This window comes from Gracilinanus agilis, chromosome 2, assembly GCF_016433145.1.
Source record: "Gracilinanus agilis isolate LMUSP501 chromosome 2, AgileGrace, whole genome shotgun sequence".
In the NCBI taxonomy this organism is placed as follows: domain Eukaryota; kingdom Metazoa; phylum Chordata; class Mammalia; order Didelphimorphia; family Didelphidae; genus Gracilinanus; species Gracilinanus agilis.
In genome coordinates, this window is record NC_058131.1 from 600,361,179 (window position 1) to 600,375,389 (window position 14,211).

Here is a 14,211-nt window from a genome sequence, read left to right on the forward strand (position 1 = left end):
AAATGAATAACATGGAAATGTTTTGCATAATAATACATGTATAAACCAGAAAATACAAATAATAATAATTGAAAATTAAATAATAATAAAAATTAAAATTAAAAAAGACAATGATGGTTTAATATTTAAGGTCAGATGCTTTAATCAAGTCTTTTTTTTCTTTTAATAAAGAAAAGTTTATACGACTATAGGAAGACCAAAGCAGAATGTCCAGATAATCAGGCAGAACATACTAAAAGTATGTAGTATAAGCCTTACTATTTATTTAGTCTATGTGTCTATAGCCATAGCATATCACTGTCATCTGGTAATAAAATAACTAAATTTCAGGCTCACCTTTTTTGGAGGCAAATAACCCTAAAAAGGCAGAATCTGCAAAACTAAAGACACAAAACAACGAAAACATCACACCTTTGAAAGGCATGCCAGCCTCAGATTTCTAATATAAGCTGGCAGGCTTTCTGTGGGCCTAAGAAAGGAGGGATCCAGGGAGAAAACATAAGCAATTAGGTACTGTACCAGGGAGACAATGAATATTGCCCATCAGTTCCAAGGGTTCAGGAAAATAATGTGGGGAATAGATGAAAAAGGGATAAAGAAAGTCAAAATAAGGCAGAACTCACTGGCGGAGACCTTTGGTAACAGCATACATCTGCTGAGCTTTTTCTTTGGCTTGCTGTGGTGTCAGGCGATGGTTGAATTGCATCAGCAGTCGCTCAGCAAAGGGTTGACCAGCCCCATAAATACGGCCATAGTTGAAGATCTTGGCATGCTCTCGACTAATGCCTACCGTGGAAGCTGTCTTACTGTGCAGGTCAGTCCCACTGCTCTTCTTTCCCTGGAGGGTCATCCAACCAAAGGCAGTACTGCCTGGAGAAGAAAAGAGGCTTGGAAGCTTTCACCTAAGATGGCCCAGGACCTCCACAGGGAAACAGATCAGATGTCCTCAACGTACACTTCCCCACCACCACTTAGGCCAAAAGACTTCCTGTTCTAAATCTTTCTCTCACCATGAATTCTGGCAAAGTGGGCATCTCCAAGCACAGCAGCAATCCACAGCTCCTGGGAGTCCACGTCAGCCCCAACTAGAACATAGCCAGGTGGGGCCTGCACCATGGCTTTCAGCTCACTACCTACTCGGTCCACCTATGGAACACACACAGTCCTATTCTTCAGCCACCTATGGCAAGTGAGAGGGAAGAGAAACAAACAGACATCTAGCCCTTTCCCCACTCTGGGCAGACTACCTCGAGCCATTAGCTCTGAAGCTGAATAGAAATTATAGGATCACCAAGGAATGGGGGAGTGGATGGTAGGTCCTAAAGACCTTGACTATATCTTAGACAGCTTTGATAGTCTCAGTAATGAAAGAGATGTGCTCTGGCTCTGAAGATTTAGAGTCAGGATTTGGGAGGGTAGGGAGAAAATAAAGAAGATAAAGAAACTATAAACTTCCTTTCAGGGGTCAAAAATCTCCCTCTGATCCCCCAAATAGGAAAATGGGAGTAGGAAATATTGACATACTCTGGCATTGCTGGCTGTAAGCCAGGTGGGCTCTACTGCTCTTCGAGTGATGGTGCCAGCTGTCACCACCTGTGGCAGAATGGCCCCATAGTAGCACTCCTCATCATAATCTTTGTGCCTGCAAAGGAAACTTGTAATCAATGTTTAGAGATACTTTTGAACTCTAAAGGTTACAGACACTGAAACTGCACTATAGCTCATCCAATTACAGTACCACAAATGGATAACCCACCCACCAACTCTTACGAACATCACAGAACACCTTCCCTTTGAGAGGTAATAGGTCTGAAAGTCATATTGTTTATACTCCACCAAGAAGCCCAATTGCCATATTTAAAGGAAGAGGGCAGGGACTGACCTTGTCTGCCTGTTTACTATAGGAAGTAACACAGCTCCTACCTAATCACTGTTCGTGGCAGCTCTCCTTTCTGCAGCCACACAACCATCTGGGAACTGTGGGGAAACAAAGCACAGGATAATCCAAAACTTAAAAGGAAGCAAGTGATAATCTTCCTTTGCTCTCTAAACACAAGTCTGGTTTGAATTAAACTCTAAACACAAAAACAAGTCTGGTTTGAATCCTTTCCAACTCTAAATTCCACATAATTTTAGCCCAATTTAAAGTGTATAGTCTGGTCCTTAATTGGTCCCCATCAGGGTATTGGTTTGAGTTTAACAATGACTGGGCTTTGGATCTTTTTCAGTCTAGGACTCCCAAGATTATGTTTCTTAAGAGCAGAAATCAAACTATATTGATCAAGAAAATGATCAATCTTGGGGATTTTCCATCAACAAGTGGCTACTGACCTTATCTGGGTCATCTCAGAATTTACAATCTAAGATTAGGATACCCCAAGACTCACACCCTCAGAGCTGAACTAAAAGAATAGAATCAGACAATTTTCTTTAGAGCTAGAATCTTAGAGATCCTGTGATTCAATCTTATCATTTGTAAAATGAGGTCAGTAAGGCTCACATAGGTTTAGAGAGTCCTCCAAGATCTTACAGTTCATTACAGCAGAGTTGGAATAAGAACACAGATCTAAATCCTAAGCTAATGGTCATTAACTTGGGCTCTGACAATTTAGAAGATCAAGTGGAGAAGATTTCAGGCTATATCCTAAAGACATTTCTGGGAGAAAACCTACATGTTTGGTGAAGCTAGGGCTTCCCTAGTTCTGCGAGAACCTCCTTTTAAGGCTGTACATTCTTTAAGGATTCTAAGGTAGTATAAGGAAGATATTTTTAAAAATAATTTGCAATTATATTGAGCTTTAAGGTTTGCAAACTACCTTGCATAATATCTCATTTAAGCCTCACAATTCTAAGGAAGAAACTGAAAATATTATTATCCATATTTCACAGGTGAGGAAACTGAGGAACAAACTGCTTTTCTAGTAATGTCTGGCCCAGCCTTAGTTCATTCTGGGTTCAGTTGGTTCTTCATGTTTAGGTACCCTTCCAAGAAGACCCTCAAGTGTTTGAGTTAGATAAGAAAATACCAGAGCCAGATTGGGCCTACCCTGGGAGTTGTTATTACAAACTGCCAATAGCTTGTAAATCCATTCAATCTCCGTCAGGGGGGGGAAAAACCAAACCTCTATGTGATTTCTATTCTTTCCATTCAACCCCAGGAAAGAAAAAGGTTATTTCCATCCATAAAAGTGACCCTTCCCCAGTATTTGCACTAGGCTACCTGATGCGCTTGTGAGCATTCCTCCAGAAAGAGATCATCTTGTTGATTTCGAGAGCCCTCGGGCCACTGGCACCCCCTGGACCAGCCTGCAGTGTACCATCCTCCATCTTTGGCAGGAAATCCTTGGCAAAGGGGCTTCCCACATTATAATTATTGCCATCCTTTGGTTGTGGGGGAAAAGACCCATGGTAGAAAAGATCCATGGGTCAGGAACACACATTGAGTACCACGAATACTCCTTTCCTACTAGCCTGAACCAGTTAAGCTAAACTATTGGAGCTAAAGGGCCAAAAGGAGCTGAAGATAACCGAGAAACACTGGGTGGGGGAAATGCTGTAATAGCTAATTCCTGATGCAGTATCCAGAACTCCTGTGATTCCCTTTATCAGCTCCTCTCCTCTAACATTAGAAAAGTTCATGTCATGGCTTTTTCTCATCTCTCCTTTGTTTCCCTAACAAATGAAATGGTAGCGTTACACTGAATCTGAGAGATGTCCTAGTTCAAATTCTTCATTCTGAAGATAAGGAAACTGAAGTTCTACAGCTAATGTCTTAGAACTTCAATTTCCATTAACTACCTTGCCAAGTTCACAAAGCTATTAGGTGACTATTTAATACCTACAATTAGCCTTACTTTGTTAATGCAGGGCCAGTCATAAATTCAAGCAAAAGTCCCACTCCTAACTCAGTTCCCTTCAGGGATAAGTCTTTATTTCTTGGAAGAAGGGATACAGGGGAAAATATGGTCATGTTCCTGGGCATGGAAGGAAAAATAAGACTAAGAGGAATCATACTGATCAATCAACAAACATTTATTATATACCTACTATGTGACAAGGCACACATTTACCTTGTGTGGCAGCTTGAAAAACCAGCAGCCAGGAATGTTCACATCATTGTAAGGTCCATTGCCATGATGATAGGTTGGCTGACTAAGCTGCAAATTATTATTCTCCTCCTATGGGTATGACACATATATTAATTATCCTAACTCTCCCCTATGGATATATTGCAATTAGAGTGGTAGTAGCCAATAAGTGTGTGAAAGAACCTTTTCCAGGATCATACATGGTACCTGCGTCCCTATGCTCCTAGTTATGTCATCTAGGACAGGTTATGTATCTGAGTTTGAATCGGACATGACTGAAGTTGACCCAGAAGAAAGAAGGAAGTAAAAAGGTTCGAGACAAAGAAATACGGTCTATCTATCACTGGTGAGCATGCTAGGGGAATGGTGGCTGTGGTAGACAGGCCAAGACCACCCATATGGTAGTTTAGGTTAGACCATTTTATTTTTATCCTCTTACCTAATTCTGATCTTTACCTACTCAAGTAAATTTAATAAACTGCATTAAAATCCTAAGGACCAGGGTCCTAATTTTAATTCTTACATAAGGAAAATGACCTTTTCCCGTAAAGCTATCTCAACAGGATACCCAAGTCCCTAGATCTTGGGCACTAAGGGACAGTAGCAGATATCAGATCCCACCTCTCTCTCAAAGTCTCAACAGTATTCTAGATAGGCCTACATTAACACTTGAAGTCAAAGTTATGATCGTTAGAAGAGGTTAACCTAAAAAGGAACTCAAATGTCACCCACAGAAATTCAATGAGGAAAAAAAAAATAAAACAAAAAAATAGGTCCAGTTCATTTGCTGTTAAGTCCCACCAGGAGAGACCCCAAATTAGGAGCCCTCCAAGATCCCAACCAGTTACCTGTGTTGTTCTATCAGTTTCAAAATCAGCATCAGGTTCCAAGCGGCTCAGCTCCTCTACCTAAAGCAGGCAAGGAGAATAGTAAATAACGATTACAATATTAAATGTCTCATTTACAGAGCAATTAGAAATTTACAAAGTACTTTCCTCAAAACAACTTGTAAGGTAATTAGTACTGTTATCCTCATTTTACAGATTAAGACACTGAGGTCCAGAAAGGTTATGTGACTTGCCTGAAGTCACAAGTTTGTGTCAAGAGTTAGCCTTTGAACCCAGTTCTTTTTAACCCAAGGTCCTTCTACTTTATTATGCTGCCTCTCTCTGAAAAAAAAGTCTAAACCCACCAAAAATTGACAAAAAAATTGTCCTTCCTTTGACGCCTCTTCTGGCCAGGGTGCCCCTTCTCCTCCAACCCACATATTGGACATTTACAATGAACCTCTTCTTCCCTGAAAGGAATCATTGACACATCTATAGTACTGAGAAGAGAGACGCCAGGAAAAGCAAAGAGCAATGCTTTCATTTACAAATATCTCTTTAATACTTCATCCTCATCAGCTATCTCAATTACCTGAATCCAACTCTTAAGGAGTCAGGGAGTAAAATCTCTGAAAAAGAAGTCTTGAAAGAACAGCAAGAACAATGCCACTGAGACTCAGGGTCCCAACCTAAGGTTACACACTTATCTTTTCTCTCATCACCTATATACACCATCCCCATTTCTGAGAGAAAGAAAAGAGAAAGGCCAGCATGCCTCATCCAATTTTCCTAGAGAACTGCTTTGGAGACCCTTAGCATTGGGGCCAAGGACAGAACTCATACTCCACAGCGAGTCAACAATTCTTCTCTTTTGCTAATAAAGAAGTTTAGATGTCTCTATTACTTCGTATGCCCCAAAATGCCCTTACCGTTTGCCACACTGTACTGTTAGTAAGCATGAATTCCTCTGGCAACGACTGGAACACTAGTTGTTCTTTCCCTCTCTCCTGGCAGTATTTTTGATATAGGGCTTCAATGGCTCTGTAAAAGCAGGATGAGAAGAGCAATGTTGTCAGCTCCTAGAAACAGGGCCACTAAGCCATACATAAAATCACACATTAACATCATCTATGTTCTACTGTATTATATTTCCCAATTACATTTTCATTTGCTTCAACTACAGTACTGCAGTGGTGGGTAATGTTTGACACCTATGGAGATGAGAACCATTTAGTCAAGCCACACTTGTTGGCTCCCACTTCCTTCCAGCACCACCTCTACAATCAAAGATGCTGATATAGTAACTCTAAGACAGTAAGACAGTGAGCAATTTAATGACAACACAAAATTTTCAATCTATTCATGTTATCCTCATAACCAAAAAAACTTATGGCATTCCCACCACCCAGAATACCCATCCTTCCATATTTACCTATTAAAATCCTACCTCTCCCTTCTTTAAGTCTCAGCAAATGCCACATCATAAAATCTTGCTTGACTGCTCCCACCAGAAGTGATTTCTTCTGAACTCACACTATTTTGTACCACTTTCATGACCTTTATCACACACCATTTAAAATTAGGGTTATTTGTATATATGTATTGTCTCCCCTATTAAAATGTATGCTGCTGGAGGGTAATTATACCGCTTTTACACATCTTCATAACTTGTAAACAACTTCATAACTTGTCCTTCTTGTAGTAGATGCCAAGTAAATGTGAAATAAGTGTGTTAAGTACTATCTCCATCCTATTGTGATGAAAAGGTATGGTTAAAATCACAGAGCTACAAAGTGATAAAGCTGAGCCTAGAATTCAGGTTTTCCAATTCCAAATCCTATTTATTCTGAATCTCTATAACTTTTCAGCAACAAGCTAAGATACTACATCAACTGATTCTATGATTCTTATTATTTTTGTTATTAATATGGTCTACTACATGTATAAATTTCTTAATTCTTAACCATTCCTGAACTCATACTATAATCCCAATCTGGTCATGGTGAACAATCTTTTGAATATATTACTGCAGCCTATTTGTTAATCTTTTATTCAACATGTTTGTATAAATATTCATTAGTAATACTGAGCTACCATTTTCTTTTCCTGCCTTCTCTCTCCCTGTTTTGAATATCTGGACATCTGTTCCAGTAAAGTGGTAAAGTGCAGAAGAGAATTTCTCCTAAGTACTGTAAGACCCAGCTCAGCCCATGGCATTAGTCACATCCAGTATCCATAAAGGAGATGTTGTTTCCAGGGATCCGGTAAAATGGATGGTGAGAGGATTTTTTACTTGACAATGAGGCTTTATGTTATTTTCTTTCCAACCCAAGCTTTTACTAAGGAACATCAAGTTCCCTAAAAGCTCCCCTCTCCTATGAAAGTGCTGATTTTATAATAGGACTTTAGACATATTTACCTCTTCTATCCCCATCTCTAATGTACTAATGAGTGCTCTCTTGAACTTTAAGTGAAGTTAATGATGTGGCAATAAAATTAAAATATTATTCATCCACTATTCTAGTCTAAACTTCTCTCTGGGGACCAAACTAATGGAGGAAAAGAAAAATTAAGAAATATTGGGCTTTATGGTAGAACCAGGGCCCAATGACCCCTGAAACTTTGGTTTCTGTCACCCTCTAAGACAAATGTGAGAGTAGGAATTGTCTAATTCTTTCTAATTATAGACCTAACTCCTAGCTCTATGCCTGACACAAAGTATATATTTAATAAATAATAATAGTTAAATAACTGATCAACAGATAATATGGTTTTTTCACCATCTAACACCCAGATACTGATTTAATAAGGTCTAGGCCTCATTCTTGCCCAAATCCAATACCATTCTAAGCAAATCTCAACTAGTAATAGTCCATTAAGTTTCAGCAGAATATCAGGAAGGGGTGAGGATACAGGATTTACTGGACTATAAAAATTAATCTCTGAAAACCCCTTCAAGCACCTATGCTGATCCTAGTTACTCTGAAGACCCTTGCCCTGTATCCACAAGGTGAGGACGAAAGAAGGGAAAAGGGCAGTGGACTCATCTAAGAAGCAGTTAAGAAGTGAAAATTGTAATTTGGTCCCTCTAGCTCTAGGATGAGATGAGAATCAGAAGATATATAGAGGAGCATTGCTGGTTGTGAAGCTCCATAATTCTATGGACTAATTCTATGGTGCCAAGTCTATGACTTTTTGCAGAGTAGCCTTATCAAAGCTCTCCTTATCACACTACAAATGTCTGGACCCCTTCTCCCTAACCAGGGATTAATTAGACTAGAATCTAACTTCCCCAAATTGTTTTATCACACAAAATCTCTGAAAGGGATCTAGCTTGGACTCCTACCTGTAGGGACAACCAGCCACATCTGTCTCTGAGGAATCTACTAATAAGTTATCTTGCCGCCCAGGTACTAAGTAACCCCAGCCATGCTTCTCTGAATAGTGTACAGGGAAGCCATCCCATGTTAACATCATGAGCTTTGGAGTCACTCGCATCTGCAAACTGATAAGGCTGGGACCTGGTATCCAGTCAGGATCATTCAGCCGAGGACAGAGTTTCCGATACCACCTATGGAACAAATAGAAAGATTATTACAGGAAAGTTTTCCAACCACAGTCATTCTTCCTTCCTCCTGACCCCAACTACCCAAATCCTACATTTTCTATCTCCTGTGAAGCTGGGTCTTACAGTACTTAGGAGAAATTCTCTTCTGCACTTTACCACTTTACTGGAACAGAGGTCCAGATATTCAAAACAGGCTCAATCCTGAACTCATAGTATAATCCCAATCTGGTCATGGTGAACAATCTTTTGATTTTGTTATCCCAAAGATAATAGCAGTTAAGAACCTTTTTCAAGATAGACCAAAATGAGGATAAACAACATCTATGCACCCACACGCACTGAAGCTGGGAGCTCATGTTCTTCGTACCTCAAACCAGAACATCTTTGAACAAAGGCTGCTCAATAGGGGAAATGGCAAAGATGAGATCTAAAAATGGCACTGCTAGATTTAACAGCCTAGCTCTGAGACATGATTACTACACATTTGTATTTCTGAACTCCCTACTGCCGAATCTACCTTCTGTAGGGGAACTGAAAAAAAAAAAAAAAAAAAAAAGATAGAAGTAAGGCAAGGGAAGATGATGTAGACTTGAGAGAAATTTATCCCATGAAGTGCCCAAAGTGTCCCTCCTCCCCTTGGTCCAAAGGCTCACCCTGGATGTCCTGGCAAGTGCTGACTTCTCTTGGGTAACAATGCCACTGTCTCTTTCAACTCCTCCATTCGAGTTCTGATGGCAGAATCACTCTGCAGCTCTTCCTCTTCAATAGGAGGACCAGGATCTGCCCAGGAGAAGATGATCAACTCAGAATACAGACCCCCTGAAAAGGGAACTATTCTGCATTTCCACATTCCACCCAACAAAGCAGCCCCTATCTGACTCTGTGAGTGTTTTGCTGAAATGGAATTTAAAGCTATCCTGTGAATTTCTCCAGGGCATGTTATATTCCAACAGCTCAGCTACGTCCATCCTTAAACCTGACTTTTCATACCTCTTAACCTTCCCCCCATTCTAGTCCTACCTTCTTGCCATTCCATCTCTGAGGAATTTTTAGCCTGAGTTGGAGACCTGCATGATATATTCTGATCCTTCTTCCGAATCTTTTTCTTCTTCAGCTTAAACTCTTGTAGATCCCACTCCAGGTCCCAAAGCCAGGGGTTATCTTTATACCTGAGGAACAAGACTACTCAACACTCATACTCAGCTAAGAGATCTCAATGCCTTAGCTCACTTTCTACCCACTTTGTGCCTCCAAATAGTCTACTAGCAGCCATGCCCAGGCCCTCACTGCCAGGACTACCTGTCCCCAGACACTAGCTGACAGGCATCATTAGCAAGGTCCATCAGAGACTTCTTCATCTCCCTCTGCAACTCCTCATAGGTACTCTGCGCCTCCACTAGGTAGCGCTCCCAGTTCTGGTTGACAGGAAGATAAGACACCCCCATCTCTAGCATCCCAGCTAGTGTGACAGGGTGAGGGCACCTGTAGGGATGAAGAAAGACCAACCTATGCTTTAGAGAAGGGAAGAGAAGAAGGAAGAGGGTGTACTGGAAAGAGCACAAAACTAGAAATCGAAAGACCAAAGTGTTAGCTCCAAGACTTACTAGATCTGTGATCTTGTACCAGTCATTTAACATTTCTGAGTCTGTTTCCTTTGTCTATTAAATAAAAATAATGATACTTGCACTACTCACCTCACTGGCTAACACAATATAAATGGGAGCTATTAACATAATAGCCTTTGACTTTTATAAGAGGAATCAAGACCCAACCAACCAACCAACCTCCCGCTCAACCCCAAGATGAATAGAATTAAAAAATGGTTTCCTTTTCCATCTTCCCTCCTGATGCTTCCCTCTAGGGCTTCTGTAGAAACAGTCAGGGGCTAGAGACACTAGTTAATAACCAAGTCTCTCGATGGACTATTCCTAGAAAAATAGCAGATCCACTAGGCCACCCCCACCAAGAACAAGGACCTGCAAGCCAAGAAACTCCTGATGAAGAGACTCTCTCTTGCCTTATGAGGCATACCTCTAGGCTCCTTCTACCCCCAGGGTCCTCTCACCTCTCCATGAAGAGTGGCAACTGTTCCTGAAAAACTTCATAGGTGGCCTGCACATCCAATGCACAGTACTGCATCAGATCCTGTACAAGACAATAACAAACAATACAAAGTGGAACTTGCAGAATCAAGATTTTTTTTCTCTCACTCAAGACAGAAACTGATACTGCTATCTGAAGAAAAAACTTCAGTTCAATACAAGCCATATATTCCAAATGAATACACAATAAAGAATCAAAGAGAAAACATAATCATGATAGCAATTTACAAAAAAATCCAAAAGCCACAAATACCCTCATTTTCTTCTTAAATCAAAAATGTTTGTGTCTTCTTCAACAATAGCCAAGCCACTGATCTCTTGACTACTATACCTGAAAGTTCTCCCTGATATCCTTCATAGTCCCTTTGACAAACAGTTCCCTGGCTTCTTTCTCCAGAGGTGGTCCCCCTACATACAGACTGTGTACATCTGCCAGGTTGTTGATGCTGCTGATGTCCAACCAGTCCCAGGAATAGATCTGGGAAGATGAGAGAACAAATAATTAGCAATGCTCCTTTCCCCTAACCTCTCCTGCCCTTCCCTACCCAGCTCTAAAGGAGGCAAAAGAGGCTGGGAACCTTAAGATGAAGTCAGAAAACCAAAAGAACTCTGTTTCAAATTACTTTTGCTAGGAATGAAAAGGTGGGCCCTCTGTAGTTTCCTCACTCACCAATGGACCCTTGGCTTTACTTTGGGTTTTCTTGATATGCTTTTGAACAAGCTGAGAGCCTTTCTGCTTCCCCTGTTTAGCAGCCATCCAAAGGCTGCGCTGGAAGCTGCTCAACCCAGAGATGGCCATGTGCATACTCAAAGTGTCCAAGAAGCGCATCCGAGAGCCCTGGAACATACACAACAGCTGAGGTGTCAAAAACACTCCATTTCAAATGCTCAACTTCAATCCAACTGGTCACTGTCACCTGAATACTTAGCATACATGCTTACTTTCAGGTTTTTGCTTATGCCAAGAAGCATGACCCTGCAATATTCTATCTACCCTTCTGTGATTATCCAAGTACTACTCCTATTTGAGGCTCAGTTCTAATTCCATCTCCATTGTAAAAGTCTTCTCTGATCACCCCAGTCTGAGGGTATCTCTTCCTCCTCTGAATTCTCACAGTATTTGTCTGTACCACTCATTTAGCAATGACTCATGAATAGCCTTATTTTCATCTGGACCTATTATTTTTTTAATTGCATTATCTGTTATTTAAAATCTAATGTTGTCTTTTTTTCTCCAGACCACAAGCTTCTTGACCACTGAGGGGGGCAGTGATAACTCCTCAGTACAACTAGCCTAGAATGGTTTCTTGAACTGTGGGGATCAAAGATGTAGTCCTTTATTTTCCCCAGCTTCAGAATTATTTAATATCATAAATCCTTGACTATACAGGTACTAAAATACTGGGAAAACAGAAAAAATAATTGCTTTACCCACATAAGGCTAGAAAATACACCAAAATAGAATCATGAACAGAAAGCAAGTAAATGAGAAGCCAATAAATGGTTCCATACAAAAAGAAAATGATAGATGCAGAATCCCCACCTGAATCAAGTACTGCTCCTTTATGAAGGCACGATCAAAGCAAACATTGTGCCCTACAATCAAACGCTCTGACCAATCCTGCTTAGCTGGACCACTAACACCAGCAGGGGTCTCCAGAGGAATGAGGTCAGATAGGTACAGGCTTCTGGCCCAGGAGTATCGTTCCTCTAAAAGCCTTCGGCTACACCAAGAATACCTAGAGGCAGTGCAAAAATGGGGTTGATGTCACAAAGAACACAAAAACCCCAGACAACTGTGCATATAAACTCTGAGACTAAGACTGGATAAGACTGGTCCATTTAAGTTCTTTGGCTTAAAGTGTGGGAGTCAGCACCTAATTCCTTCACTTTCCTTACTCTAGCAACTGTTACAAATAACAATCCATTGTAAAGAGGATTTTTTTAATTTGTTGATAAATTGGTGTGCTTGAATATGGAAAGGTTAAAATTACTCCAGACTCAAGGACTGAGGAAAAAGATATAGGACTATCTTACAGAGGGGTCAGATGTAAGCCAAAAGACAAGGAAATAACAAGGTAATCTGAAATATCCATGATATACCAGTATCCATAGCCATGATAAAGTTCCTGGAATAATCTACAATTCACAGGAAAGAATTTAATCCATGAGAGCAGAAGCTATGTCTTAGTGCTTGGCACAAGGCTGCATCTGTATACTGGGCGCTTAATAAATGCCTACTGAATTAAATATACAAGTCAGGATTCTGTAACCAGGTCAAGGCACAAGAATATCCTTATGCTCTGGGTGCTATTAGCTAAACTAAACAGAAGAAGCTGAAAATGAAAAATGGAGTAAAGCACTGGCCAAGGAGAGACAAAAGTAAAGGACAATGTGAGAAACAGTATTGAGTTGTTTTTAAAAAAAAAAGCCATTAACAATTGTCTCATTTGTCCCTGGCGACAACTGTACTATGGAGTGGGTACTCATGTAAATGCTAAGGCAGCATGGCTTTAACTTACCAGGAATTTGGTGATACAGCCACAGCCAAGGTTGGGCAGCTGCCCTCTGCTATGCAGACCTCCACATCAAATACCAAAGCCCGCTCCTCAGGGAATTCCACCTGTTGTCCCTTCCCATCAGGCTCATATCTAGTCCAACCTTCATTCCAGGCCCACTTGTTGGGTAGAGGGGGCAATTCAGCCTGGAGCAGCTCATGAGCAGCCTCTAGGTAAGGCAGGCTTTGCTTCTGGGCTAGGATGCGGAAGTGCTGGTCCAAGTCTTCCCCATAAAGACGAGGTAGCTGCAGCTCTACGTCAGGAAGAGCAGAAGTTTCCTGGCCCCAGAGGCCATGCTTCTGCAGATGTTCCACACTCCGCTGTATGGCTTCCTTAGAAGGCTGTATCTCTGGTTGCCCAAAGATCTGCTCATGAAGCCCTCTAGACAGCATTTGAATATGCAATGCATTCTCTCTCTTTTGGCACTCATCTCTAACTCCCACTGAAGATGCCTCCTCTTCACAGGACTGTTGGCTAACAGAAGAGCCAGAAGCCCAACGCTGAAAACACCAAGGCTGGACCCCACGGGCTGCTACCACTCTCCATACCAGGCGACTCATCTGTAGTGGAAAAGAGCTCTGGACTAGGAGTCTAAAGCCCTGGGTTCAAGTCCCAGCTCCCCCACTTACCAGCTGTGTATCTTTGGGTAACTCTTAACCTCTCTGATCCTGTTTCCTCATCTGTAAAATAAGGATATAAAAACTGCAGAATGTGATAATTGCAAAGACCCTTAAAGGAACAAATTTATTTCTCTCCCCTCTCTAGTCACTTCCTACAATGTAGCTACTTCCTTCCATTTCCAGTAGAAAAGAGCTCTTGAATAGGAGTCTAAAGCCCTGAGTTCAAGTCTCATCTCCCCCACTTACCAGCTATGTCTTTGGGTAAATCTTTCAGCCTCTCTGCTGTTTACTCATCTGTAAAATGGGAATAAAAGAATTACAGAATGTGATAACTATAAAGACCCTTAAAGGAATAAATTAAACCCTGATTCCCCACCCCTGACTACTTCTTACAAGGCAATATACAAGTATAAGTGAATATTGCATTATCTAGCACTTTCCTAACTTT

At 41.0% G+C, this 14,211-nt stretch overlaps 1 protein-coding gene across 1 annotated transcript in view; it reads right to left on the reverse strand.

Annotated features, from left to right (window-relative positions):
• Positions 1–13,781, reverse strand: part of POLG (DNA polymerase gamma, catalytic subunit) — a 31,059-nt gene extending 17,278 nt beyond the window's left edge. The window contains exons 1-17 of the mRNA XM_044665444.1: positions 13,108–13,781; positions 12,129–12,324; positions 11,256–11,423; positions 10,917–11,063; positions 10,549–10,628; positions 9,783–9,965; positions 9,504–9,652; positions 9,137–9,263; positions 8,262–8,486; positions 5,845–5,956; positions 4,937–4,996; positions 4,071–4,178; positions 3,221–3,381; positions 1,924–1,977; positions 1,525–1,642; positions 1,011–1,146; positions 624–870 (exon numbers count right to left, since the gene is read on the reverse strand). Coding sequence (XP_044521379.1) covers positions 624–870; positions 1,011–1,146; positions 1,525–1,642; positions 1,924–1,977; positions 3,221–3,381; positions 4,071–4,178; positions 4,937–4,996; positions 5,845–5,956; positions 8,262–8,486; positions 9,137–9,263; positions 9,504–9,652; positions 9,783–9,965; positions 10,549–10,628; positions 10,917–11,063; positions 11,256–11,423; positions 12,129–12,324; positions 13,108–13,703 — 2,867 coding nt within the window. The 5' untranslated portion in view covers positions 13,704–13,781. The remainder of the gene's footprint in view (positions 1–623; positions 871–1,010; positions 1,147–1,524; positions 1,643–1,923; positions 1,978–3,220; positions 3,382–4,070; positions 4,179–4,936; positions 4,997–5,844; positions 5,957–8,261; positions 8,487–9,136; positions 9,264–9,503; positions 9,653–9,782; positions 9,966–10,548; positions 10,629–10,916; positions 11,064–11,255; positions 11,424–12,128; positions 12,325–13,107) is intronic.
• Positions 13,782–14,211: the final 430 nt, after the last annotated feature.